We start from the raw sequence: 15,381 nt of genomic DNA on the forward strand, positions 1-15,381 counted from the left end.
ACAGACCTCAGCTTAGCAAAATCGAGACTGATTTCTCATGTGACAGTACAAGGCTACCTGGCATGGGGGCCTCACTACACACAGTCACTCAGGAGCCCGGATTCTTCCAGCAAGTCACCTGCCTGGGCTGCCACTATATCCGCAGCATGAAAGGGAAGAGACTGGGCATGAAGGATTATGTAGGAGGATTTTACAGGCTAAACCTATGAGTAATATACATCATTTCTGTCCATTTAGCCACATGGCCCATCAAATTACAAAGGATGCTAGGAAAGGTAGTTATATGTCCAGGAGAAATGGGAGACTTTCTCCATCTCAGCCACCAAATCCTGGTTAATTCTACCTCCCCAGTGTCTCCCTACCCTTTCCTTGCTACTTCGCCTCCAGTGCTACAGTTAGAATTCAAGTTCTCTTGATCTCTCTCTCACCAACTAAATAGCAAAAAAATCTCCTAACCTTCTGCCTCCAGACTAACCCCTCTGCAGCCAACCCTCAGTGGTGCCAAGGAATCTTACTAGAATAAAAAGATGAGCATATCCTGCCCCTCCTTACAAATCTTCAGTGACTCTGTGTCCCCTTCTGAACTCCTTAGCAGGACACACAGGGCCCTTCTCCACCAGGCCTCGTCTTCTGCCACTTTACACCATGAACTCTTTGCTCCAATCCTACCCAACAGGTCTCCTTTCCACGCCCACGGCCCTTGTGCTCACCCTTTTTTGCCTTTGCACAGCCTATCCCTTCTGCCTGAATTCCCTTCTCCTTGACCACCTGAGGAGTGCCTCGGCACCCTGCAAGATTCCCCCTCTCTCTGCACGTTTCCAGATGCCCTCCTAAGTGCTGCTAATTCCTTCTGCCCTCAGTGTGCCCATAATATGTTAATTCTTGTATTGCTCAGGGTCCTGACAGGACAGGAAGACTGAAGATACTTAGATGAAGGGACTATTTATGAAGGTTTGGGCAGTTCTGAGAGAAGTGAACAAGGGACAATGGTGTACTCTGGAGCTAGCCCACTGGAAGCTGTTACCAGCCTGGAACTGAAGAGGCAGAGGGAGGAAGCCAGGAGGACAAAGGGGGGAGCTGTAAGCTGTGGCCTTTGCTAGGGGAATGCTGCCAACTACCAAGCTGCAGCCTGGCCAGGAAGGAACGAAGGTCCTGACCTCTCTGTTCTTCCAGTCTCTCATCCCCTACTACCAGTGCCCAATTGGTCAGAACCGACGGGAAGCTAAGGGGTAAGGAGCCCGTGGATGCTGACCGTCAGCTTCCCAAGGGCACAGAGTGAGGTGGAGACAGAGGAGAGTAATCTAAACGGGCAAATGGAGAATATCCAGCACAGCTCATTACGCATCTCTTATAGTACCTAACACATTCTATTACAGTTATTCATGTATATCTCTTTCCACCAAATTAGGAGTTCCCTAAATACACGGTTTTTTATTTTTCTGAATTATCGATGCTTAGCACAACCTTTGAAAGTTGCTAAAGGGTAGCTTGGGTGGCTCAATCAGTTAAGCGTCTGATTCTTAATTTCAGCTCAGGTCATGATCCCAGGGTCCTGCCATCGAGCCCCGCATCGGGCTCTGTGTTCAGCAGGGAGCCTGCTAAAGATTCTCTCTCTCCCTCTCTCTCTGCCCCTCCCTCTGCTCAGCTCTTTCTCTCTCTCAAATAAATAAATCTTAAAAAAAAAGTTGCTAAAAATGAAGGCTGCTCTTATAATATTTAAATGCAAGATTCAACTGACTTTATATAAACTTGTAGGCTACAGTGGCGGCAAAACCGTTTCCTAGAGCCGTCTTACATAGAGCACAGAGTTCTGTTCCATCTTTCTAACCCGCCTTTTCTCATTTCTCAGCCCAACAGGTAGGACTCGTGAAATCTCGATGCCTTCCAGGAACTATACCCCTTACACACGGGTCTTGGAGTTAACCATGAAGAAAACTCTGACTTAGGCACGTGGAGACACACACTTTGTACAGATGGACAAAGGCCCTAGAACCATGCGGCTCGACGTCTGGGAAGGGTGGCTGCTGCTTCCCCCTACACAAGTCTCAGCTAGAAAGGAGACTGAGGTTCTGATCTACTTCTAAAACATGAAGGAAAAGTGAGGTGAAAGGGGAGGGCAGGAGAGAGAGCTTCTGAGGTCATATTTCAAACACCCAACCATGCTTTACTGGGCCATCATTAGCTTTCCGAGTAGACACTGAAATTCTGTCAGGAGAATTCCCTCACAGTTTATTTTCTGGTTTACTAGCCTTCGGTTGGGAGGAAAAAGGGGCATTAATTTGAAATTTCATGTTATTCATGCCAGGATCATTTGTTACAGCATGAAGGTTTTATTCGCCCATAAAAGTATTAGAGGCAATGTTTCTCTGGTGCCCAGAAGCCCATCTACAGGCGCAGGGGCACCTGGGGAGACCTGGCCCTGCCAGGGAAGGGTGTTCTCTCCTCTTGGTGCCCAGGATCTCTGTGGGGCTGTGGGAGCCACGGGTGGAGCCTGGCCTCCTGCGGGCACAAGTGCCTCATTCTGATGTGCTAATCCCTTGGTTTAATTTGTGCCTTATGCCTTCATGGGTCTCACTAAAATCAGTGTATTTATTGCACCTGTGCTTTTTTTTTTTTTTCTTTCTCACTTTAACTGAAAGAGAATTTATGTATGTTATGGACATGTAATCATTTAATGTTTTCAGTATCAATTGGTGTTTTTGTTAAATGAATAATTTGTTCATGCATGCTCTACTTTGATATTATAACCTATGTCACATGTTGAATAAATGCCATATATTTTGTTCTACCTACGTTGTCTCTATTTCATCCATGACCAGGTAGAAGGGGTAGACAGCAGAATGGGGCTTGGGAATGTCCAAGTCCGGGCACAGTGATCTTTCCATCGGTACAGTCCATAGAAGCATTTATAAACCATAAGATAGTGTGTGAGTGTGTGTGTGTGTGTGTGGGTGTGGATGTTTAAACCCTGAAATTTATCTAGTTAACTCTAGTATTACATAGTAATTTTATCTTCCTGAAATGAGTTTTGTATGCAAGGTTTTGTGCTAAATAAAAAAAATAACATCCTATAATAATGCCTCTATCAATATTTTCATTTCAATCCTTCTTAGCTTTCTTAAAACACACATACTATTTATTTTGTTTTGTTTTTAAAACACATATGGCACTATACTGAAAAGCAGAATCGTGATATTTAGGCATGTGGGCTCTGGAGACTGAGCTCAGTCACTAGTGTGTGCTTTGGGCAAGTTATAGAACCTCTTCAAGCCCCTATTAGATGGGGTCTTAGCTGGAGTTGGTGGGAAAATTTAAATGAGTTAATAACCATGAATTCTAAAATAGTGCTTGGCACACAGTAGGCACTTAATCGATGCTATCTCATTACATACTTTGTAACCCCTTTTCACTTACTATATTGTGATCACTCAGTACAGATATGGATATGCAGATCTAGGCCACTGTTTCTCAGTTAACTGGATTCCGTATTACCGATGTACGATAATTGACTCGACCTATCCACTCATGTTGGAATTTTGGAGCTTGTCTTTACTTTTTTAAGCAGTCCTCTGATGAATCATCTTGTACATACACCTTTGTACACTTGCCTAATTACTTTCTCAGGATAAATTCCTAGAAGAGGAATCGCTGTGTCGGGTCAAAAATTATGCAAACTTAAGTCTTTCGGTGCATGTGGTCCAACTGGTCCTATTGAAATTGGTGTCCATGTAAATTCTTACAACAAGATGAGAATGGGGTTTCCTGACCCCTTTGCCAACACTGGGAATGAGAAATGAAAGAGTGAATAAAGTTGCTTGCTTTAGGCAGACCTGTCCCCCAAACAGGCAGTGAAAAAAGTTCCTTCAGGATATTGCCTTTGGATCCCTGAGCTGAGGGACTGTGCAGGTGTGAGCTGCAGGCCTGTAGGCATCCCCAGGGCCCAGAGAGAACATGGGCAGCAAACAGGAAACAGGCCTGGGCTTTGAGGGAGTGGGCTTTCCCCCAGGATCCTGGAATCAGAGAAGGCCTGCTGCTTAGTCAGAGGCAAAGAGCCAGCCATGGAGACAGAAAAAAATTCAGGCCATGTGACTGAGTTTGAGTCTGGGTGGGACCTGTCCCAGAGGGCAGATTTCAGGCCTGGCAGGGCAAGAGGGACACTGGGGAACTGCTTGGAGTTGCATGATACGACATGCCCTCCTCCCACTAGAGGGTGTACCAACCAAGGCTGGCCCCTGAGCTGGTGTTGAGTCTACCCTGGGAACCCTCTTCCTCCCCAGTAAATGCTATCTTCCTGCTCCAGGAGCTCTAGGGTGGTCCCCCAAGGACAAGAGGTGGGGTGGGGGCGTGTGACAGGAAGGGCAGGATTCCTTCCTGTCTTGGCTCAGGCCACATCAGACCATAGCACTCTTCTTGATAATCCAGACTCAGAGGCCCAATTCATTTCAACCAGCGCATGCCTGGTGCTGCCTGCCAGATGCGGGGAAGACAGGTATGTGCACCTTGAGACCCTCTCCTCTCCAAAACTATTGCCAGGGAGTCTGTTTCCTCCTGACCTCTACTGTCTCTGAATCCCAGGGGGACTTTTTTCCGAGGCTTCTCTTGTCCTCTTATATCTAATGACTGATCATCATGTCCATTTCCTGTCTCTCCCATGATGTGAGCTCCTTGGGGGTAATTTCCCATAAAGGAGGGGACTCATTCCAAACGTCGATAATCATGAAGAAATCTACAAAGGGAAAGTCTTCCAGAAAAAGGCCTGGCTGGGGAAATACAGGAGACCAAGAGTTACTGAGTTAGGCCCAGCATATATCCACTAAATCCTTGCAACCGCTCATTCTGTGTGGGAGATGTTACTAGTGCTATTTTGTGGACAAGGAAACTGAAATTCAAAGAGATGAAAATTGTCTGAAACCACGCAGGCCTGATTCCAGAACACAGGTGGAAAGCCTGGAGTCGGTCTCAATCCTGCCACTAAGTCACAATACCCGTTTGGTCAGGCCTGCTTCAGGCTCAGTGCTCCCATAAGCAGTTTTGCCTAGAAATGGAATTACATTCCCCTCATAGGCTGGCTGTGCAGATCACGTGAGAGAGCGTGGAAAACCTTTCCAGCACTGCCCCAGAGACATGCCCGCAGCTGATACCTGCCATTATTACTACAATTACTGGGAAGGAGGTCTAAGGATTGCAAATCTAAGGATTTCCTCCTATTGGACACAGACTAGAGACTCAATGAATACTAGTGAGTGGGATTGTGCAGGAAGGAAACGGGAAAAAATGTGCCTGGATAAACAGATTAAATAAACTGCAGTCTCCTTTTCCTCATATGCGAATTTGAGGATAACCCATTTGAATCTGTCAGAGAAGGGAAAACCCCAAAGGGAGGCTGGAGATGCGTTTCTGGAAAGTGAGGCCAGAGGCAAAAAGACCAGAGAGAGACTAGCCACCAAATTTTTGGGTAATTTGTTGGACAGGATTAGATTACTAATACATGGTGTAGATTATATTTAGCACCATTTTTTGAAAAGACTACCCATTTTCCCCTGAATCACTTTGGTACCATTGCTGCAAATCAACTGACCATATTTGCATCAGTCTATTTCTGTACTCACTACTTTGTCATATTGATCTACTTGCCCATCTTATTCTAAATAAGGCTTGAAGTCACGGGGCATAGGCTCTCTGACTTTGTTCTTCTTTTTCAAAGTGGTTTTGACTATTCTAGAGCCTTTGCATTTCCATGAGCTTTACAGTCTGTCCATTTCTACCAAAAGCTCTGGGACTTTGACTGGCTTTGCAATGAATGGACAGATCACCAAGGACAACACCAAGACTTCACTGCTGAGTGGGAAGCCTGGGTGGCTCAGTCGGCTGAGCATCTGACTCTTGGTTACAGTTCAGGTCTTGATTTCATGGGCCTTGGGATGGAGCCTCCATGGAGCGCCTGGATGGGCTCCTTGCTCAGCATGGAGCCTGCTTAAGATTCTCCTCCCCGGGGCGCCTGGGTGGCTCAGTTGTTAAACATCTGCCTTCGGCTCAGGGCGTGATCCCAGAGTTCTGGGATCGAGCCCCACGTCAGGCTCTTCCGCTGGGAGCCTGCTTCTTCCTCTCCCACTCCCCCTGCTTGTGTTCCCTCTCTCGCTGGCTGTCTCTCTGTCGAATAAATAAACAAAATCTTTAAAAAAAAAAAAAAAGATCTCCTCCCCCTCTCCATCTGCCCCTCCTCCCACTTGCACTCTCTCTCAAATAAATAAATCTTAAAAAAAAAAAAAAAAAGAGCTCTCTGCTGAGTGTCAGGCCAACTTGGAGCAATATCACAGCCTAGCTAGTAGTACTAGGTCAGATCCTGAATGTTGGGGCGGCTTCTCCCTTCTTCAATTGGAAAGGTACCAGGTAAAAATTTCCATAATGTATTTTGATAAAGGTATAGTATAATCTTTGTGGAATTCCGAACAAAATATTCTAAGAAACATTAATTTGTGCCCAAGGGCCATAAAACTCATGTAATTTGAATGCAATAAAATATAAATAAATAGCAAACAGTTCTTAGGGGTTTTCTCTTAATTTTTCAACACATACTTTCGAGTTTTAACATACAGCATTTACAGCATTCACCTTCCTGAATTAGGGCTGGGAGGGGGTTCAGAAATAATTAGTAGGCAATTTTTTGGCCCTGGGACTTTTCTTGTAAATGTTTTCTTTGGCAGCCATACTCTTGAGAACAGGAAGTTACTCTCTTGTTACAGATTTAAGACTTTTCTGAGCCAAATAACAGAAAGCTGGATTAGTTCTGAAATGAAGAGGGGAAAAAAAAACAACTCTAGGCTCTTGCTGGAGATTAATGACATCTTGCAAATATTTTAATTCTCTCCTTTCCTCTTAACTTGCCACCTCCTAAACAAAACACATTCAGCCTGAAAAAACTTTAACTGGTCACTTTGTGGCCCAACCCTAAAATAAAATATCTTTATGGTACCCACGAATTTATTTAAACATTTGGGGGGGTGGGGAAGGAAATTAGGGCTGTCTCAAGTTAACCTTTTTTTGTCCCCAAATCCCCAAAATGGAACTGAAAATAGAAAATATAGTCATAAAGACGCTGATGTTTCCACGGTGATCATAAAGATTCATCATTTTCTTTGACTTTTTAAAATGGTTTTTTAATAGATAAAAGTATAATGTAAAAAAGTATCATAATGTAAATGTAAAAAAGTATTATAATGTAAAAAATGACTTTGTCTGAAATGCTTACAAATAATTCTTTAGGAAATGTTCAAAATAACAGAATTATAACCTTTGGCTACAGCACTTAATAGTCTGACTATAAAACAAGGCAAGTGGTTTCCTCCCAGAAAAGGCTGAGTCTTTTTGAGTTAAAATTCACCATTTACATTGAATTCTACAGGAAAAAAAAAAAGTTGTTATCTCAAATTAATAATCTAGGGGAACATTAATTTTATAAATTATCTGAGAATCATTTGTGGGATTCTTTTTTTATTTGTTTAACGATTTTATTTATTTGAGAGACAGTATGCAGGAGGGGCAGAGGGTGAAAAGAGAGAGAGATTATGACCTGAGCCAAAATCAAGAGTTGGACGCTTAACTGACTGAGCCACCCAGGCACCCCATTTGTGAGGATTTGTAAAACACAGAAGACCTTACGAAACTTGACATCTGGAGGTAAAGAACACTCTCCTATAACAAGTGTATATCTTGTACCAGCGAGCTAGGAAGTTTCCGTGGGATTAATTATAGCCTTGCAGAAAAGAAAAATGTTGGGCAAACTTCTTCATTTACACTTGCATGACACACCCAAACTCAAATGCTCTTGTGCCCAGGGTCTGCACAGAGGTGCAAAGGGTCTGGTGTAGGATAACGGGTGAATGGTTGTTGGGGGAATGTTCACCCAGATGATAAGTACATGCCCATCTTAAAGTCATTCAAATTCATGATTTTGAGACTCGGTCCTGCCAAAAAAACAAAAAATCCATCTGTAGACTGGATGTGGCCACAGACCCACAATTTGCAACCCTTTATTTAAATTATGTAATTTTTTTCCTATGCATTATAAAAAAAAATACTTTTTCCTTCAAAGCACCTTTTTCTCTCGTCTGCTTGAAATGATGTTCCTCCCACATCATTCATTATACTATGCTTGTCTTCTATTTTGACAACTTCAGGGTTTTTTTTAAACCTCATAAACAATCTTAAATTACTCAGAACTGTCATCCACTAGATATAAAAATTAAATTAAGCCCAAGAATTCTAGGTGATGGAAGACACTATCCAGTTCCAGAAGATACGGGCAAGTATGGGAGTACAGCAAGGGTTGATAAAACCTGAAACGTCATCAATGTTGGATGAGTATTTATTTAAAGGGAGCTACCTGCTTCCTGGTTTACTGCATACCAAATATTTCTTCTCAACATTTATGGGCTTAAATAGATGCAGATGTTGCCAAAGAATGTATCATAACATTAATCATCCTAGAATCATATAATTTAAGCGTTGAAAGCCATCTTGGAGTTTGTCTGGTTCAATACCCTCATTTAAAACCGGAGAAAATGGAGACCCAGAGAAATTAATGGACTGGCCACAAAGTTAGCGGTACGTAAACCCTCTCCCTGCAAAAACACAGTTGGGGATTGACAACCACCCCTTCAGTTCTCGAATCTGGATCACCCTCACTGTCCTATATACTAGGCTTAACTATTTTCGCCTCCAAATTTTTAGGAAGAAAATCAAGGGCTTTTTCTTTTTCTGAATAATTCTCCCGACTATATATTCCATGGGCGTCCCTTGCGCCTCTCCCCTAACATCCCCTAGCTGAAGCTTTTCAGAGTTGTGTTCTTTTTTGTGCAAGACAGTACATTAAAGGTGACCAGACACTTGATTCTGGCCAGGTCTCGTGAGAGGAGACACGTAGTCAGCTTTCTCTAACTCCAGCCTCCCGCTGGCCACCAGTGTCTTTATTTCATAGCCTCTGACAGACATCAGACTCCAAAGAGTGAGATACATGGTGTGCTGTCGTTGTGGTAGAGGCCTGGTTCTTCTTTCCCTCCATGGAAGGCACAACTCTGAACTCCCTCCCCTGTAACACTTGAAAGGAAAGGAAATTATACCATCTCACCCTTTTGTGACTTTGCAAATTACCTCCCTTACTCTCCTTTTCTATTTTCTGGTAAATATATGTGCAAACCATCTTTCCTCGAGCACAAGTGTAAACACACCTATCTGAGTGTATTTTTTAATGAAGTAATTTTATAGCCATCTTTTGGGACACAGTGTACTCCCAAGTCTTATGAAAGATCTTTGACAAGGTCTATGCACATACAGGAGGTCTGCCCTCCAGCATGGAATTTGAACCAATTCCAAGCAAAGTTTGGTTCTGACATTCTTCCTTTTTGCCTGCTCTCCGTATCTTCCCAATCCTGGATAGGAGGTCCTCTGCGGTCTTCCTGCTATGTAAACCCTGTTGTAATACTCTCTGTGGTCTACTCTTCCTCTCCGATAGCTCGAAATTCTATTTCCTCCCTTGCTCTCCTATCAAATTCCACTCTTTTAGTGTAGGTTATCACCTTCGCTGGCCTTTTGTCAGACAGCTGTTTGGAACCAATTCGTACTCAGGTGTAAATGGCTGATAGGCCACAACCCTTTTAGAAATCTCTATGGTCTTAAAGGAAGATCCTTGTTAACCTAGTAATCTTATTGCTGGAATTTCAGTCCGTGTGTCAAAGGGAAGTGAAATAAGTCAAGGGGAGGGGAAGATATTTTAGATCAAGAGTCTGTCTTGATTCTGACAAGATTCTTTCTCCTAAACTGAGAGGAGGGGCCTCAGCTACAATGTCTATATAGTCTGTACCACAGATCAGTGTATGTGATCTTACAAGAACATTATTTTCTGGTTCTTGAGTTTGTTCATATGAAAAAAATCACAGAAAGATGTTATTCAATCATAATCACATATCTAACCAATAATCCTCATTAAATTTGTTAAAGGTAAAATTACTTGAAATTTTTGAGAATCAACATTTAATTATTTTTCCCCTAAGATATCTCTTCCCACACTATCTCAAACATCATAAAACACTGTGGTGGCCAGAAATGGGAGATTTGTCACCAAATAACACTCAGCCATGTGTAAGTCTGAAGAGAAAAGAATTCTTTCTCTTCAACTTGAACCTTATTTGGCTGGGATTTTCTCACCAGAATCTTCCTATTTTTTTTCCATGGGCAACTGCCCCCTTGATTAATCCCATTTCCCTCAGTCTTAGTTTTTCCAAGCAGCTGAGCAAACAAAGATGCAGGCGTCCATTTTAACGCGCTTCCTCCCTCAAGCCCTCTGGGATGGGCCGTCTGTTCATCCTGTTCATAAACCAACGGCCTGAATGTGCTTGGAGAAAGCAGCAAGGATCTTCTGTCGGGATTAATTTTAATAGGCCACAGTCTGTTACCCGGGAACCACAGCCCTGGTAAATGGCTTTAAATTACTATTTGCTGATAAAGAGGGAGATAGGAGTTGAAAATTTGGTTCCTCATTTCAAACAGTTTGGATAACTAATGCAAGAATTTACTTTTAGTGTGGAGTACATGCACTTTACAGCCTAAGCCCCTGGGTAGCTGAGGAAAATCTTTTGTTGCAGTGGGATCACAGTAAAATACAAAGAGGGAAAATGTGACATTTTGTAGAACAGAATTTTAGAGCTGGAAGGGAAATGAAGAATTTATCTGGGAATTTCTCAGCATAAGGCTTCCGATGAAGCTTTTGTTTCTGATTTCTGTGCAGAGAAACTTTATCCCTACTGTCCCTTCCACTGTTCTGTCTCCCTCCCTACCAGTTCCTTTCTTTTCCTTTTTTTCACTCTGCTTTTTTCATGCCTGATTCCACTTCCCTTTGCCTTCTGTATTTCTCTCCCCTAACTGGCCAGGCTCCTGCCAGTTATTTGCGAAGTTCTGTGCTAAGGGACAGACAGATGAGGCTGCAGGACGAGTGGCAGGAGGTCCCAGCACTCGTGCCTCCCTCTGCAAAGTGGGGCTAGTCTCCAGTGCTCTACTCACCTGAGAAAGCAGTGTGGGGACTGACCGGAGGAGCAGGTTTGATGAACGGTACACAGATGTCAGCCATTATTGTTCAATGAAGTCTAAGGTTTACCATTCTTTATTAATTTTTCATTAGCTGTGGCTGCTATGGTTTAAAGTTCAGCATGTGCCATTCCCAAATGAATGCTTAAAAAAAAAAAACACAAAAGAAAATAAAATTTGCTTCAAACTTGTTTATGACTCTTGGTTCCCATGTCTTCCTCACATGCCCAGTACATAGCAAGTGGCACAGCAAAGGCCAGCCTTCCCTCTCCTCAGTCAGCCCTCTTCCCCTGAAGTCATGACGGACCCTTGATGTTCCTAACAGTCTGATGCTATCGGGCTCTGTATCAGTCAGGGTTCGTCAGAGAGACAGATGCAGTAGCACATGTGTGTAGATAATCATGGGAGCCAATTCCTTAAAATGAATCTCAGAAAAAGGGATTGGGCTCACGTGACAATCCCTGCAGGTAGGCAGCAGGCTGGAGAGCCAGAGGAAAACTGATGTGGGAAACAAAGGCAGAAGAAAAATGATTAAATTTCCTTACTCTCTACAGCCCATTGACAGACAAGCCCTTGAAACAGGCAGAGTGACATTCCTCTAGGGACTCAACCGCCTCAACGTTCATACTTTACTAAGTGCAAAAGGCAATCCTAGCCTGACCTCCCCCACCCCCACCCCACCAACTAGGATCCTGTAAATCTACTTTAATGTATAACAATTCCTTCGGAAGCTTCCTTTATCTCGAACACCCCCCCCCAAGATACATGTTGGCAATCATCCCCCAAGCATATGGCCCACCGATATACATCTGAAGGGTCTCATGACTAAGGTTTCATTAGACAGTAATAAATGACCTTTTCCCAACAATAGCTAGCCCCCTCAAAGTCCTGGAAACCTTGCTTCCAAAATTCCTTAGAGACTTAAGCTATCCCTAACTCTCTCCCAACTTGAGGGTATATAATGGGCCACTCCTCATGACCCCGGTGCAGCTCTTTCTGCCCACGGGTCCTGTCCTCGTGCTTTAATAAAATCACCTTTTTGCACCAAAGACATCTCAAGAATTCTTTCTTAGCCGTCAGCTTTGAACCCTAACATCTTTCCTACATCATATGGCACCCGAACGTGGGGCTTTGAGTCCAGAAGCTCATCTGGACTCTGAGCCGCAGTGCAAACTTGGTGAGTACTTTCTCTCCTCTCCCATTATTCTCATTCCAGGGGCTCTTCAAGGAGTACGGTCTTACTGGAACACCTTCCTGCCGACTCCTCAGGCTGCAATCCTCTAGCCCCATGGTTACTCTGCGGGGAGGAGAAAGACTCCCTTTTGGTGGGAAGTGAGTACCCTCGCCGGAATGATAATAAGACCTAGAAACCTGACATCCTCTTTTTATTCCTGTCCTTATACAAAGTTGTCTGTCTTGGGCATGGGACAGCCACCTAAGTGACTAGCACAGCTGCCAATCTTAAGACTCCCATGCAAGGTTTCCTCCTGATTGATCTAATGTGATCCCCTTCACATCCCTGGTCTAGCTGCTTCCGGCCACGGGGACTCCACTGGGAGCTGGCCAAAACCAGTACCCGACTGAATTAAAACCCAACAGGGACCATTTCCTAGGGAAGTTGGCTGTAAAGACCACGGGTATTGGGATGTCACTTAGATCATGATGGATTTCCATCTTTACTGTTTTCTGTCAATGCCCTGTACTAACTATTAAAGATACAAAATTGGGTAATTTTCCCTTGTAAAAGTTTTCTAGTATCTCCCATGGGTTAAAATGGCAGGGCAATATGCAACCTTCAGAGCATATGATGGCACAGCACGGGTATTTCAGTCCATTCACCAGGCACCTATCGGCAGCCTAGGATGCTATGGGGTTGGGGAGAGACGCTGGCATCCCTCCTATGGGCCTTTTATGGCAGGAATGCCTTCACGGGAAGGCAGGATTGCGATCAATAGCGATGTCTTGCTTAAGGGACGCCTCCAGTCGCTTTTGACACACGGGAACCTCTGACATATCCTTCGTGGGATGCCACCCAGGAGTCAGGGGGATGCTGTAATGGACATTCTTTACTTTTCTGGGAGCATGGCCTCAGTAGGCTTCTTTGGTCCCCAAGGATTCTCTCTTGGGGTGCCTTTTAACCCACTGGAAACAATTCAGATTGCAAAATTTAGGCAAGGACTGAGCTCCTTTAACACTGCATGGCCTCAGAGTAGGATCTGTCACTTAGATCTCCTCTGCAGGAAACAGGGCAGAATTTGTTTGTCTGAATGTGTCTGGTTAGCAAACCCCCTCCTGACATACTGGATGATAATGATCTAAATAGGCCTCCTCTGAATAAACCCAGGTTGCTGGAAGAAACACAGACCATCTCCAGCAAAGGGGACTCTGACACACACACTCTCTCTCTCTCTCTCTCACTGTTCTTACTAATAGATGCGGGGTCTTCTCCCTGACTCATTTCCCGGGTTAATGGCTATAACTGGAGCCAACTGTGGTTAGTCTCCCTCGGGACGGGGACTTTAAGGAATATTCCCAAGCAGCTGCCGAAACTGCCTTTGTTTCTGGGAAATTCCCTGTCTTCTCCAGCCTGACTTGGACGGCCTATTCCCCCTTGTTGGTGGGAAAACATGGCGTCTGCTCCTCTGTTGGAGTTGATGAGCTCTAGAACCGGGAACCCTTTCTCTGCCTTCAGGCTGCACTTTGTCTGTCTTCCCCTCTTCCTTTCCACACCACCTTGGGTGTGGCCTGCATAACTGGCTTCTAGACCATCTTCAGTGCCTCAGGCATCATGGCTTCTTCTCCCTTTACTGTCAGGGAGCAAGAAAAGCACCCCCTGGACCTAACACCACCTACTCCAGATTTCCCCACCAGTGTCTCAGGTAAAAACTGACAATGGGGAGGATTCAAATGGACCATAATTCAATATTTAAAGCGAGTTAAGTTTGTTGGTTTAATTAAGATAGACATGTCTTTCAAGTTATCAACAGTAAAACTGAAATTTTTATTCTATCGAGGTTTGCTGAAGGTCAAATAAGCTCGTGTCATCTCTGCTGCAATTTGTTAGCAAAAAGATGATTTGAAATGACGGGTAATTGTCTGTGTCAAAGTTTTCATGGGTACTTGTTAAGATAGTCTTTGGTAACCTGACTCTTTAAAGTTTTGCTTGGATGATAAATGGGATTAGATTCGTTGGACATCTACGTCTTTTCCAAGTGGGATAAAGTGCTAAGTCGCTGATTACTAGATGTAGGTTTGTGCTTTTGACTTATTGCAAAGAAACTAAGGGTATTTAAATCTGTTGGTAAACATGTTTTGTGCTTAACTGATTCATAAATTTGCCCTCTAAACAATTCTAGTTACTACTTAGTCTTCACTGGAGACTAAGGTTTCTAACAGTGCAAAATTCTGCTAAATGTAATTAAGACCGATGGAAATAAGGGAAACAACTCTGTATGTAGAAAAGTAGAAGATATGTAAGAAAGATATACGGAATGGGAATGCATTTTTGTTGAAGGTAAAAGAAGAAAATTTGTCCTGAGACTGGTTGTTAGAAAAGAAATGGCCTGGGACAAAATCTGAATGCAAAGGATAGCTGCAGAAGGTTTATGAAGGGAAAACTTTGGAACAGAATTTTAGGTGTGGTCAGGATGGACGAAGATCAAAATGAATGGATTTTAAAGTACACTGGTATAAAACTGAAAAGTCTGCTTTCTCTCTGTTCAAAAAGACAAGTTTTCTTGAATTGTTGGTCTGCTCTTGATAAGAAAATGTAAATAACTGTTTTCTCTTTGCGTGTCCAGATAAACCAGTTTGTATGTTTTGCCTTTATCAGGTCTTTGACATCCCTAATCCTATTTAGGCATGTGCTTTAAAACTTTCTAAGGTTTTAACAAACTTCCCCAAGATTTAATCATGAACAAAATCTCACTGACTAGTTAGGCTTGTTTGTTTGGTATGTCACGTTCTGGTATAAGGTCATCATCACTTGATACTCTGGCCACTGAAGTTAGGGGTTAGAGAAATAACGGAGTTTCCTTGTCAACCGCATCACAATGAACTCTCATATCAGATCATTAACAATGTCCATTTCTGAATTTCTGTCATTTATAATTGTTCTTATTATCTTGCAAAATCAGTTTCATCTTCAAGGAAGTTCATATAAAGGACTTTTAGGACAAATACAGGTATTCGATATCTTTAAAATCCTAAAACTGAAATGGGTAAGAATTTACAGGACTAACTAAAAAGCTGCATTCAAACTGAACAAGAATTAGTAACATGGGATTAAATGAACTAAAAAAG

The 15,381-nt window shown here is 43.2% G+C and overlaps 1 protein-coding gene and 1 long non-coding RNA gene across 12 annotated transcripts in view; one reads left to right on the plus strand and one right to left on the minus strand.

Moving 5' to 3' along the window:
• MYZAP (myocardial zonula adherens protein) overlaps positions 1-2,788 on the plus strand; it is an 88,248-nt gene extending 85,460 nt beyond the window's left edge. For all 3 annotated transcript variants that reach the window (XR_015723133.1, XM_045787754.2, XM_045787670.2), the window contains one exon: positions 1,850-2,788. Coding sequence is in view for 2 of the 3 variants with exons in the window: in XM_045787754.2 (XP_045643710.1) it covers positions 1,850-1,946 (97 nt within the window). In the remaining variant the exon portion in view is untranslated. The remainder of the gene's footprint in view (positions 1-1,849) is intronic.
• LOC123785946 (uncharacterized) overlaps positions 1-15,381 on the minus strand; it is a 61,690-nt gene that overhangs the window by 37,577 nt on the left and 8,732 nt on the right. For 8 of the 9 annotated variants that reach the window (XR_015723137.1, XR_015723135.1, XR_015723134.1 and 5 more), the window contains exon 2: positions 11,056-11,223. The exons of the other annotated variant lie outside the window; for it this stretch is intronic. This is a non-coding gene — a long non-coding RNA (uncharacterized LOC123785946). The remainder of the gene's footprint in view (positions 1-11,055; positions 11,224-15,381) is intronic. 9 annotated transcript variants of the gene reach the window in all.

Source organism: Ursus americanus, chromosome 36 (assembly GCF_024610735.1).
Source record: "Ursus americanus isolate L20-20 chromosome 36, mUrsAme1.1.p, whole genome shotgun sequence".
NCBI lineage: Eukaryota > Metazoa > Chordata > Mammalia > Carnivora > Ursidae > Ursus > Ursus americanus.